Genomic DNA, 13,339 nt, shown 5'->3' with positions numbered 1-13,339 from the left:
CACAGCCAATCAAACGTTCTCAACAAATTATGAACTTAGACAAAAAACACAAAAACTTGTGTTTTGTTACAGAATGAATGAGTCAGCACACGTCCTTTTTGAGTACAAACTTTAAATTTAATGAGGTGAAACGTATTTTCACAAATCTTGAAAACCTGCTGCCTTGTAATAAATCCAAATGAGGCAGGGTACAAACTAAAAAAAAAAAGAAAAGCAAAAACAAAAAAACAACACAGTGATGGATTCAGGGATGGAGAGTTGAGTGGTCGATGCTTGTGGCTCAGAATCGTCCTGAACGCTCTCTGTCTCTGGACCGACGCCGCTCATGGTTACGGCCTCCTCCTCCTCCTCCTCCTCCACCACCACCTCCTCCGCGGCCTCTGTCCCGGTCTCTGGATCGGGACCGAGACCGGTGGCGGCTGCACGTGTAAAGAAGAAGCAGAGGAAAAAGCGTCAATCAAAACAACTTCACAGAGAGGCAGGTAACGTGTCTTAATATGGAAGAGAAGTTTTCACCCCTTCCTGCGGCGTCCATAGAGCTCTCTCCTGAGTTCACGCGAGATTGGTTTCAGATGCATGAAGTTACAGAAACCTCCACGAGTGCATTCCCTGCAAAGAGAGGGACGGCCACTTAAAATGAACACCTAAAAAATAAACAACTTTGCGATATTATTAAGTGAAAACATACACTAAGAACAACAGATGGTAGAAATGGGGTTATACTATTTAAGCAAAAACACAAAAACACTCAAAGCACCTAACTGCACTGCTGAATGTTGATGTCCTGTTTCTTAGAGATGTGCTCCTGCTCCAACACAGCTGATTCAAATGATGAATCAGCTGTGTTCATCATTGCTGATTGAAATGTAAATTAATCAGCAATGTTTGTGTTTAGTCAACTTGGAACAAAAAGTTGTTCTAAGTGGATTAACACTGGGAACAACTTTTTGCTGAATTAAAATTGTTCGACCAACCATCCTGAGCAATGCATCATCACCATTGAGGACCGTGAGGTCGACTCATTATGGCCTGTTTTCTGATTAATCAAGCAAGGCTGGAAGCTAAAGATGACAGAGCATTTGCATTTGTAGTCTATAAAAAATTTCATGCTGGTTTTGTGAACTCACAGGACTTTCAAGGAAAAGATAAAGACTCTTCTGGTTATAGAATATTTGATATTACTTTATTTTATTTAGCCAGAAGTTAATGTTTTTTTCATAATCAAAATCTAACATTATGAATTATGTGAGGGGGTAAGTTTTCAAAATGTTAATTAATTTTGTATTTTAGGCCGGCAGGTTGTAAAACCTCTAAATCTTATGGTGCAGGAAGCACAAGTTGTGGCCCAATGCAAGAAATTAACTTACCAGAAGGATTGTTTTGATGTCTGTAATGTTGCAGACCCGTTTTTAGGCTCTGCTGGGTCATGCAGGACTCACCCCATCTCATACTGGCGACAGCAGGCCTCTCTGAAGTCTGTGACGGGAGAGAGCTCCGCGTGGATCGGCTGCCCGTTGAACCATCGATTGTTCAAGTCGATTACAGCCTTCTCAGCATCCTCCTCATTACGGAACTATAATACAATCAAAGGAGATATTAATTAAAAAAAAAAAACAACAAACAAAAAAAACAACATGTTTGAGTCAAATGAACCTTCACAGCAGTGCAAAGACAACAGTACGTGTTCATTTTAGAACAATTTTCACCTTCACATAAACATTTCCCACAAGATGGTCCCCAAGGTTGTCACAAACGTTCATTTCCTCCACTTCTCCGTATTTTTCTTCCATCTCTGTGAAGACTTCCTGCAGTGGCAGGAAACAAGAAATTACGAGTTAAATTTTGAGCTCTACGTTTATGGGTTTATGATTAATAAATGTTTCTAAAACTTTGCAAAGAATATGAGTCACCAGTTACCTCAAAGAACTCATCATAGTGCTCCTGCATCTCCATGTCGCTGACGGTACCTGGTTGTTTCAACAGAGAGTACTAAATAAAAATTGATTATTGAAACTATATTTACTACATGTGAGCAGAAAACCTCTCGCATGTGGAAAATAATCACCTCTGGTGATATTTTTGCAAACCAGCACTTGTTGCTGAACAAAATACATCATTATTTCAAACTAGATACAGTTTGTTGTTATGTCTGTAAGCTTAACTTGTATTACAAAAATAAAATCAACTTTCAAATCCAGAGTTTTACCAGCTTTGGGTTAATTTGGTTAAAAGCAGAATCAGATAAAATTATTACATTTTAAGAGTCTGTTTTAAACCTTGGGAGAGAAAACACAATGTCCAGCATTCACTGAAAACAACATTACAGTTAAATACGGGCTCACACCAAACATTTTCAGCATGAATAAAATGTACTGTTAATTCCCGGGCATTTAATGTCGTTTAATATCTTACAGAAAGATGGATGACACAAAAAAACCTCAGATACTTTTACTGCATTTTAATTTTTTACTTACAGGTTAAGCCATCCAAAGACTGAGCGCTGTTCTGAGGGTTCCTGTAAATATTCAGCAGGGCAATTGTCTGAAAAACAAACAAACAAAAAAAGAAAATCACATTTAAATACCGTACATAAAGCCAAACATCAAACTACAAGAAATGCTTTTTACTTAAGTGATGTCTTTCAGAGCAAAATCTAACTGTGTAATATTATTATCGTAATACAGAATTAACAAAATAGAAAAGTTTCCCCTCATCCTTCATGTAGTTTTTCTCACTGCTGATTTTAGGCCATTAGTTGGTCTTTATTTAATGTTGTCAAATTATAAGCTTTGGGTTTTTTTGTTGTCAAGCCACCATCTGATCCTATACTGTTACGTTATTACTGGTATTTCACATTGAAAAATGTATGTTCTGTTACAAGTGTCTCAACTTCATGCTGTATATGTGGAAGAATGTCAGTAAGAGGCATTTACCTGGCTAAATGTTGGCTTGTTGTGTAATCTGGAGCAGCGGTCGCCATGTCGGCAGGCACCAATTTTAAAGTAAAACGAACAGTTGACTCTGGAAAGAATAAAGCAAAAACAATAAAGTTAAACAAAACACAAGAGTTCTACAGAAGATAACACAAATTAAATATACATATACAGTTAAGACTTTATTGTAATATAGTTTAATTGCTATTTTTGTAACATGAAGACACTAAATTATGAGAGAACAAAATAAAAAAAAATAAAAAAATGGATGCATCTACCTGCTTCATTTTATAAGGATAACTGTTACCTTATTTTTAGGTCATTAGTATAACAACAAGGTACTGCACATTTATGCAATAGTACATTATAGGAAGTACTTTTCTGGAATAAGTGTCCAAATATGGAAACAAATGGCTCAGACATGGTTCATATTTTAAACAACAGCGATTGCAGTTACAGGTCATTTTAGTCTTATTTTACGTTTCCATTCATACTTTTGAGGACTAACTGCTCAAATTGATTTCGTAAATACTAGTTTTACTCAATTTAATAGAAGTAACCACTGTATTCAAAAACAAACTACTAATTTATCCATCATTTTTTTGCTTTCCGAGGCTCTTTGAGGCAGTTTAACAACAACAAAAGAAGATTTTAATGATTTATTATTTTTTATGTTTACTATAAAGACCCGGGAAAAAAATAACCAATATTTTTGATTTACAAAAATAAAGACGATAATTACAATTAGTAGTTTTTAGGTGCGTAGAGAATGTTAGTGAGAGGTTACGATAATGTATAAAAAGCTAACCACGAGCATCACGTTTTTTCTGCTACAAACAAAGAAATGCTTGACGTTAGCACTACGGGACCTAGTAGCTTGAGTAAAACCAGTCTTAATGCTAAATTAAATCATTTTTATTAGTCAATAAAAGATTGTGATTTCTAAACACCACTTTTCATTTACCATCTCATTCAGACCAAAAGCTAACTGTCGCGTTGCGACGAAATTTAGCATGCTAGCGCTAGTAGCCACGGCTAATATATTACTACGCCTTTTCAATAAGAACTGGGTGAGTTTTGCATTGATATTCAAAGCTATTCTCATTTTAAAAACTTGGACGATGAAAATACATATTAGTTAACCAAGCACTTATTAATCACTTACTTATCTTTTTCTGTCCCAAAAATGGACGCCAGGTATTCTGCCATCTTGGCTCGCCTGGCTATTCAAATCAGGCTACATTGACTAGTACATTTCCGGCAGGACTTCTTCACAATAAAAGCACGTTGACTGTCAACATTCGATTTTCACAACAAAACGACATTTAAAGAAACAGCATACTGAAAAAGATAATATCAATGATTGAATCATAATGTGAGATGTATTTTGTAGTTTACCTCGATGTGTCTATGTACTTTTTATTTAACCCAATGTTGTTTCTACTTTAATCCAACCACCGTTACCTATTTTTACTGATTATGGAAAGGGGCAACAACAGCTAGTTACACAGTTAAATTTTCTTGCGTAACCTTCAAGAAAAAAAATACTTTTAGCTGTATTTTTTACTGAACTATTATATATCATTCTACTTGAGTTGTTTATTTATTTATTTTTTATATAAGTACAATTCTGGACACTGTAAACTACAGTATACATTATTGTCATTGGAAGTACTTTATTCTGATCTACAAACAGATTACCCACTGTAAGTATTAGTTTCATAAGTTTTAAAATGAAAAGTTAACTTGGAGAAGTGCTTCTTCTGCATTAATTTGTCATATAATTAATGATTATATGTAATTGTATTATTATTTTCATTTTCATCTTTAAAATACCAAAATCTGCACACAGCTTTATATTTTTGTCTAACATGACTTCAAAATACCAAATCAGATGTTATGATCCGTTACTCAGAAATTAAAAAGATCTTTTAGGATTTTTTTTTTTACTTTCACTTGAAGAATTTCTTGGATGGTTTACTTTGTATTTGAGTGTGAATATGTTGAAGTAGTGCTACTCTTGAAAACAACTTCTGAATACATTAACCACCCCTGTTCATAGACTGCTTTTTCTATCCTTTTTTATTTTTATTTTACGTTATTCTTTAAATTGATTGTGCTTTCCAAATTTCTGATGTACATTTAAGCTGAGCATTAGCAATAACATGAACAGGATTGATTAGTTAGTGGATGTGCATACATGTTCCAACTCAAAATAGACATTCCAGGAATGGAGAATACTATGAAAATAAAAATAAATAGATGTTAACACATAAAAAACTGATACACATTTATTTCAATTTTAAAAGTGAGTATTTACATGATTCACTGGGAAAAAAGAGCCATATATTCATATAGGAATCCATAAAGATATACTCAGGTGGCGGCCTGACATTTACAGCTTAAAAGAAGTGAAACATCCAAATATCTCTAGTTCAATATGCAACATGGTCAACAGAAACTAAACCTTGCTTGTTGGTTGTACTACCTTTTTTGGCAGAACAAGTGTTACATGGTGCATGTGTAGATACTCTATATATCATTGGAATGGACTTGTAGGATCATACAAGTGCTCTGGTGTTGCTTTTTAAATGTATTGTGCTTTGTTTACATAGGTTTTCATGTTCCAAGAGATGAAGTAAAAATGATTCTTTCTCATGCTTCCAAGAGAGACAAGTGAAAGTCAGGCATTCAAGATAGTCATGTTTTTTTTTATTTCATGCTTCTATTAGAGACTTAATGTATGAATTTTTGAGTTTATCTTTAGTTCATAGATATTATAGTGTTTTAGACTCTTACAACACCAACTGATATGAGGTATTCCTCCTGTTTCTGGAAACTAATAGTACTTTACATTTTAAAATGGCAGATTCAACCATCATCTAATTTAGCAGTATTGTCAGGGTGGCGGTGTCATCATGCTGTTCATCAGAATGAACAGGTGGTCAGGTGATTTGATGGGAAGATGGATGGAGCTAAATGCAGGCCTATCCTGTAAGAAAACATGAAAATGGGAAGAGATAAACTTTCCAGATGAACAACTCCCTAAACACACATTCAGAACAGTAATGGTGTTAAGATCAATGTTTTAGAATAGACCAGTCAAACCCCTCCTGTCTTTGGATGTGCAAAGCTGATAGAGACATAACAAAAACACATGCAGCTCGAACTGCAGAAATAGGTTCTACTAAATAATTTACTCAGTGAGACTGAATCCATATGCATTGCGTATTTGTTTTAGCTTTCAGAAACCCGTCCTCTCTTTCCTCAAAACAATTGTGCAAAATAAAATCCCAATATATAACATTCATTGGTGTGGTTGTTACATGACAATATTTGAATGGGCTAAAGAAGACTCTTGTGAAGCTCTTTATAATGCATAATTATTACACATAAGCTAAGCCAGACAAAAGCATATGTCTCTTTTAACTACCTGTATTTTGTTTGCAAGTTTTGAGCTCAGTATTACCAGTTAGTCTCCGCCCCTCGTTTCTGTAGCTGTGTTGTTGGCCCAAAAACTTGAAGATACGACACGACCTGGTGAATTTTGGACTTCTGATTATTAAAAGTTAGAACTTTAAAAGGTACTGATATTCGCAAAAAGTTTATCTGTTCGGATGAGTTTTTTGTAACATGTGAGTGTAATGATAGATGGCTCCGTTTAGTCGTGCCCTGACTCTTCCCGCTATTTTACAGCTGAATTAGCAAAGCTAACCCTGTTAGCTGCTGAAAGTATAGTGAGGGTAGTGGGAAGAGGCCGCCCACCTTCCAGGCAAGCACTATTCGGGTAACTAGCACAGCCCTACCGACGCTGGGTAAACTCAGACTACCACAGACAGCTGGTGTTGAGCTTTTGTCGTCCTGGGAACACAGAAAGCGTTGAAACGAAACGCTAGCTGTTAGCCGAAGGTAAAGCTGAGCCGCCGCTGACCCCCTCCAAACAGACAGTAGGTACTCATGTCGATAAAATTAAACGAATTTTAGTTTATACTTCCGCATTTCATGACAAACTGCTCCTAATTTAATAAAATCGGTAACATCACGATGGATTTTAGGCAATAGTTTTCCTGTAAAAAAGCGGTCTGTGTTGTTGATCCGAGCGGCGGATCTCGGAAGTCTTGTAACGCTGTAAACCTTTAGCCAGGATTTCCGGCTCCTTTTCATTTGCCCTATGCTGTTTTGTTTCCGTTTATTCTATTTCCGTTTTAAAAGTTTTCTACATCCAGAGTTATAGTGTCGTTTAACGTAGCCGCGCTGAAGTTGTAACCCTTCCGGCGTTTTTAATTTATTTCAAACGTAGTTTAGCACTGGAGGCAGCGGAGGATGGACGGTTGTGTAATGGACTGCCTCGCCCCGCGCTGCTGTTTTGTAGCTAACTTGTCCAACACAGGCCTGCTCCAATGTGGCCACACGTGTAGCCTGCTATCTGAAATAGACTTTTGTACATTCTTATTGCACTTAATTGGGGCTAATAGTTATGTTTAGATAGTGTTTTTTTGTTCGAGGCCTAACAGTTGGCCCTGAACCCCACAGCCTCGACCTCGCCTTAGCTAACGATGGCCAGGAGTGAAGTGTCCCAGGCGGCCAATGAGGAGGCGAGACCCAGAGGCCCTTTTAGCAAGGAAAAAATTTAGCTGCTCATATAATTATGTTGTTAACGTGTGAAAAGTTGAGGTTTGAGAGGTCGTTCTCTGTTTAAGCTGTCAGCTTTTACATATATTATACTTCAACTAATGGTGCAAAACTTCAACTAATGGTGTTTTAATTAATCTTCCAAACCTTTCAGATTTTATTAATTGAATTTAAATTGTATTCTACTCTGTAGCTGCTTTTGAAGTAAGATTTCTCTATTCATGCCTTTTGCCATGAGATAAAGTACAAATAAAATCAAAGCAAACAAATGAACAATCTCAGTACAATTTTGAATACCTGAGTTTTATGTATAAATTTTGAAGAAGCTTTAATTTGCAAAAGGATATTCACTGTTTTAAGAAACCTCTTAACTGGAAAATGAATTTTTCAAAGCCAGGAATGTGTAGTTACCACAGATAAATGCATTTCCATAGGAGTAATCACACAGGATGAAGATAGAGTCAAAGATTGGTCGTTATTGTAGTGACAAAAACTGTAAAATTATTTTTTTACACGTCTACGTATCATTGCATAAATTCTAAATCAAAACTAAATTTTGTAAAAAAAAAACAAAACAAAAAAAACTGGTAAACTTTGTAGGTAAACTGGTAAACTTTAATACTTTATAATAAAGTAGTAAATCTATACATTTTGTTGTTTGTTATAGATTAGGTATAAGTCAATGAGTGTTACACAGCTTGATAGCTAGGGTCTCTACAGGGCTAACAAAATTTATTTAGGAAGTCTTGAATTTAATCATAGCTGTTTTTTGTCTTAAAAAGTCTTAAATGAGCCCAGATTTCCCATTCAAGATCTTTAATTATATTTAATTGTAGACCATAAAATTCTACATTTGTACATTCTGTTCTTATTTAATTAACTTTTTTTGTTTTGAAAAATATTGCAGCATTAATTTGTTCCACATGCTGTAATTGCGGCTAAAGAATTTGGCCGTCGTTACTCTGATAAAACTTCAAGGTTCTTGATATAGGGCAATAAACATTCTTGTTGGAAGGACATTAGGCTTTCTGATAAAACCCTGAATAAATTACTTCTCCTAGATTTGGCCTAAAACAGTTTCTACAGACAAATCAAATGAACGCATTCTTGTTTAATATTATCGACGTGGCCCTTTATCATAAAGTATTGCATATTTTTGCTTGATTTCAGAGAGCAGTCTGCTTGAATCCATTATAAAAGCTAATGCACACATAGTTTGAAGGCACTGAAGCTTAATCAATTATAAGTTCTGGAGTCACATGCAATAGTAGAAAAACAAACCTCAGTAACTTTTTTCTTTTCAGCCAGCTTACCTCTTATGCAGAGCAATATGTGGAGGAGGGGCATTTCACCTCCTTTTCAAATGACTTGAATCCACAAAAGCTGCATGATGAAAGTTTTTGATGGTTTTTAAACCTTGTTATACCTTCATACAATTAAACCCTCCATAGACGTCCTACTCAGAACTGGGTGCAATAAGAACTAAAAGTATCACCCTCATATAGTAAATTGCCAGTAATATGATATAGGGAGAGCTATTATGGGAATCACTAGAGGGCACCATAGTTCAACATAAAGAATTGTTTCAAATGTGAATCTAAATGATGTTGCTGAAAAATTTAATGCTAAAAATTACTTATTGTTGTTCCCTAAAATGGGGTTTGTCATAGTACTGTATAGCTTGTTTTTGAAATGTATGAATCAGTTGATTTTAAAATAAATTCTCTTGTAAAAATCAACTTTGTGATAGTTGATTTTTACAACTATCGCTCTTTTTTAGTTTTGATTTGATCATTTTTGTGTTAAACCTTTAAGTGAAATGAAGCTGAGTAGAACGTATTCTCTCTGTCTTCAAGGGATCTGCAACTCAAGATGTCTAAAAGCGAGACAGAAGAGTTGATAGAAATCGAGATTGATGAACGGGAGAAACAGGCCTGCCTAGAAGAAGGGTAAGCTAAAAGATCACTTAAAACTTGTGCAGAGCCTACATGTTTTCATTCTCATTGACTTGCATTTGCAGCATTGAGGAGCAGACCATCACAGCTTCTGATTTGATTCAGCAAGATATTGACATCAATGAGCCCATTGGCAATCTGAAGAAGCTTTTGGAGCCTCGCGTCCAATTCTGTCTGGATGGATTTGACATCTGCTTACAAGACATTCAGGTAAGAATGGTGTGGGATTAGATCGTCTCATATTTTGAAGCAAATATTTTGTACTTATTTGTTATTTTTTGTTTTTCAGCTTCACCCGGATCACAGCCTCTTCGATCAGGGGGTAAAGACGGACGGCACAGTGCAACTCAGCCTGCAGATCGTTGCCAAACCAGGTACTAGTTCAGCCAGAAGTGTTGAACATGAGTGTTCTAAAACCCAAATTTCACTAAATCACAATGTGTGGCATTTGTCTTTGCCCAGGGGAGGAAAAGCTGAACATCCTGGAAATAGTGAAGCCGGTAGAAACAGTAGAAGTTGTGATTGACCCGGATGCGGCGGGAGAAGATGGGTCGTTGGTGGAGGAGGGACAGCTCATCGCAGTAGAGCGGTCCTCCCTGTCCGATGAGACGTCGGAGCAGGTGACACGCTGGGCCGCAGCGCTGGAAGGTTACCGCAAGGAGCAGGTTCGGCTTGGAATACCGTACGGTGAGAAACGCCTTCACTAAAACCTTTAATCTCACGAGCCATGGCTGTAAGGATCCTAACGCCCCTGCTCTTCCCCAGATCCTTTGCTCTGGACAGCTGACCAGGTGATCCACTGGGCTGTGTGGGTCATGAAGGAATTCAACATCGATGAGATGGAGATCGGCAGCATCCACATCCCTGGCCGAGAGCTCTGCAGTTTCAGCCAAGAGGAGTTCCTTCAGAAAGTGCCAAACGGAGAGATACTGTGGAGCCACCTGGAGCTGCTGCGCAAATGTACGTCACAACAAGCCTCTGTTAGCTCTAAATACTGGAAGGTTTGTCCATTGTTTGCTAAATATTCGCCTCTATAAAGAGAGTAATTCTTTATATTTATGTCAGACGTGTTGGCCAGTCAGGACCAGTCGGGCGGGGACGCCACTGTCACTATAGATCAACGTAAGTGTTACAAGTGATCCAGTTACACTTACCTGAGTTTGGTTACCTGAGAAAATAAATAATAATAATAACTCATAAATATATTAGCTGCACTGTGTCTGATCACTTGTTTGTCTCTGTAGCTGTTCAGATAATTCCAGCTCAAGTGAGCACGCCCACTGCTATAAAAGTACTGAAACACAACCGGGGCCCCAGAGCGCCCAGAATTTCAGGAGAGGAGCGCAGTTCCCCCGGCAACCGCACAGGTAACGTCTCACACAAACTTCAACATGTATATAGTTTCGTTTCCCATTGAGGAGTTACATCAATAAACTTATACGTTTCTATATTACTGAACTACGTTCTACAGATAATGCCATTAATTGGCTTTATTACTGGCCCTCATATAGAAATGATTGTTGCTAATTTCAAAGACTCATTTTATTATTTCCTCTATGATGGCCGCTCTGTCTCCATGGTTTCCAGGTAACAACGGTCAGATCCAGCTGTGGCAATTCCTGCTAGAGCTGCTGACGGATAAAGATGCAAGAGACTGCATTTCCTGGGTCGGAGAGGAGGGAGAGTTCAAGCTGAACCAGCCGGAGCTCGTGGCGCAGAAATGGGGCCAACGCAAAAACAAGCCGACGATGAACTACGAGAAGCTCAGCAGAGCACTGAGGTCTGATTCTCCTCATTTATTTCATGTTTTTCTTTTTTTAGATGCCCTGGGTTATTTTAGATGTATTTTACCTTGAACTTTAGGGGACTTCCAGGAATTGAACTTTAACCTTGGTGTCAAATTGATGCAGAAGTATATGGCTTACTTACGTAACAATATTTGAGGAAAGAAAAGGGTTTTCCACAGCTGAACCCTGAAGGTCTGGTAAAGACAGGATAAATCATAGGAGCGTCCGAGAGGCCTGCCGTGACTCAGGCGGGAGAGTCTACTGTCGGAACAGATAGTAATGATGCAATCCACAAATCTGAGCTTCATGCAAGAAAGGCAAGGGTTTTGCCTCAAATCATACGGGGCACACAAAAAAAATAAATGCGGCGCTCTTCTTATATGTGACTAAAACGTTTTGCCTTGTATGAAAAGGTTATGTGTAGAGCAGGGGTCTGCAACATGCAGATCCACCCCTCACTGTGGCCCAAAAATGCTAAAGATCTTAGCTTTATTTCAAATGTAAAGGTAACCAAAAATGTTGCAGTTTTTCTCAAATAAGTTATTTTTCAGCAATTAAACCTCGGGGTTGTAATGGTTGCTGACTCAGGTTGAGGAAAGTTAGCAGATTCCCCTTAAATATTCCCCCTTCAGCATCATGCTTTGAGGAAGCATTTTCTCCACCACGGCCAGGCACGCTTAGATTAACGCATATTTCTTCTGTTTACTCTTCTGCGGATGTGACGGAGCCTCGCAAAGCAGGTGAAGATGACTCCAGTAAATCTATTGGACAAGTTAGACTTGTTTAACCCCTTTACAATTTTCCTATGAGTAAAAGTGAATCTTAAGGAAAGGAGTGATTGTGATTGAAGTATCACCTGAAACTCTCACGTGGTTTGTTGAGTAAATGTCTTGGCACAGTTTACTGATTTCAGATAATAGATGAGGGTTTTACTTTAGCGAAGCCCATCCCAGCTGCTAATAAATAAGTTTAAAAAAACCCACAGTGCTTGTTTTTATATTGGAGTGGAAACTTTTCCACTTCAGTGGGCAGGAGTATCTTTACTGTTTACATAGGGTAAAGGTGATATTACTCCAGTGAACAAAGTCATACACAGTGCCTTAAAGCTGCACTATGTAACTTTAATAAAAAGTGTTTTACATATATTTTTAAAACTGTCACTATGTTGTGACAGTATAAATAAAGCTCCTCCACTTCCTATCACTACTTTTGCAGAACCTAATAATCCAGGAGCACTATAAGAAATATGTAAAACATATATATATTTTTTTTAAAATAAAAGTTATATACCGCAGCTTTAAAAATAGAGTGGAGATGCACACTGTGTTTTTTTTTTTACTGATGATCAACTTTGCCTGTTGCGGTTCAGGTACTACTACGACGGGGACATGATCAGCAAAGTGCAGGGCAAGCGCTTCGTCTACAAGTTTGTGTGCGACCTGAGGACTCTGATTGGCTATAGCGCCGCCGAGCTCAACAACCTGGTGACGGAGTGCGAGCAGAAGAAACTGGCTCGCATTCAGATGCACGGCCTCGGACAGCCCATCACCACAGTCACGCTGGCCACCACACTAGACAAGGACAGCTGAAGGAGGCCGGGGCGCTGGCTGGAAATCATGCATCCCTTTAGACACAAAGCTGATCCCCGATCAGTGTGGATTAAAAACTTTGTTGTACACACAGTTAAATTCAGCTTAGACTGAGGCAGGTGATGTTTTCTTTTAGCTTTTCACTAACTCTACCCAACAGAGGCAAGCTCAGGATGAGGAAAGAATGTGTTTATAATTACAGATTGTCGTGTGCATGGCTGAATGAGTGACTGAAACTGCTATTAGAGGCTTGGTGTTGTGCGCTTCTTGTCTGTAATCCACTGTATATACAAATATGTCGTGTTTTTTGATAGCCACGAAGGCAAGTGTATTTTCATAAGACCCATTTTGTATTTTATTTAGTGCGTTTCCCTGAAGTGCTGGACCCTTTTTTTGTCCACTAGAGGGGAATAAAGTGACAAACATTTTCTATCAGCTTTGTG

General features: G+C 37.7%; 2 protein-coding genes across 5 annotated transcripts; one reads left to right on the top strand and one right to left on the bottom strand.

Moving 5' to 3' along the window:
- Nucleotides 1-95: 95 nt before the first annotated feature.
- On the bottom strand, nt 96-4,220 carry u2af1 (U2 small nuclear RNA auxiliary factor 1). Its single transcript, XM_044130931.1, has 8 exons — nt 4,099-4,220; nt 2,934-3,021; nt 2,475-2,541; nt 1,918-1,967; nt 1,707-1,805; nt 1,440-1,573; nt 517-609; nt 96-419 (listed from the first exon to the last, which is right to left on the bottom strand). The coding sequence occupies exons 1-8, from the start codon at nt 4,140-4,142 to the stop codon at nt 281-283; spliced, it is 714 nt and encodes a 237-aa protein (XP_043986866.1). The 5' UTR covers nt 4,143-4,220; the 3' UTR covers nt 96-280.
- Nucleotides 4,221-6,418: 2,198 nt separating this feature from the next.
- gabpa (GA binding protein transcription factor subunit alpha) lies at nt 6,419-13,331 on the top strand. 4 transcript variants are annotated; one of them, XM_044130926.1, is made up of 10 exons: nt 6,419-6,517; nt 9,422-9,514; nt 9,586-9,730; nt 9,810-9,894; nt 9,983-10,207; nt 10,286-10,480; nt 10,586-10,642; nt 10,765-10,887; nt 11,108-11,300; nt 12,677-13,331. In XM_044130926.1, exons 2-10 carry the CDS (start codon nt 9,438-9,440, stop codon nt 12,894-12,896), a joined length of 1,320 nt encoding a protein of 439 aa, XP_043986861.1. In that variant the 5' UTR covers nt 6,419-6,517; nt 9,422-9,437; the 3' UTR covers nt 12,897-13,331. The 4 variants fall into 4 exon arrangements, with proteins under 4 accessions (XP_043986861.1, XP_043986859.1, XP_043986862.1 ...); XM_044130924.1 differs by having other exon boundaries at nt 6,433-6,880; XM_044130927.1 differs by lacking the exon at nt 6,419-6,517 and adding an exon at nt 6,650-6,842.
- Nucleotides 13,332-13,339: the final 8 nt, after the last annotated feature.

The sequence above is a fragment of the Gambusia affinis genome, linkage group LG11 (assembly GCF_019740435.1).
Source record: "Gambusia affinis linkage group LG11, SWU_Gaff_1.0, whole genome shotgun sequence".
NCBI lineage: Eukaryota > Metazoa > Chordata > Actinopteri > Cyprinodontiformes > Poeciliidae > Gambusia > Gambusia affinis.
This window is presented reverse-complemented; position numbering and strand designations above follow the sequence as displayed.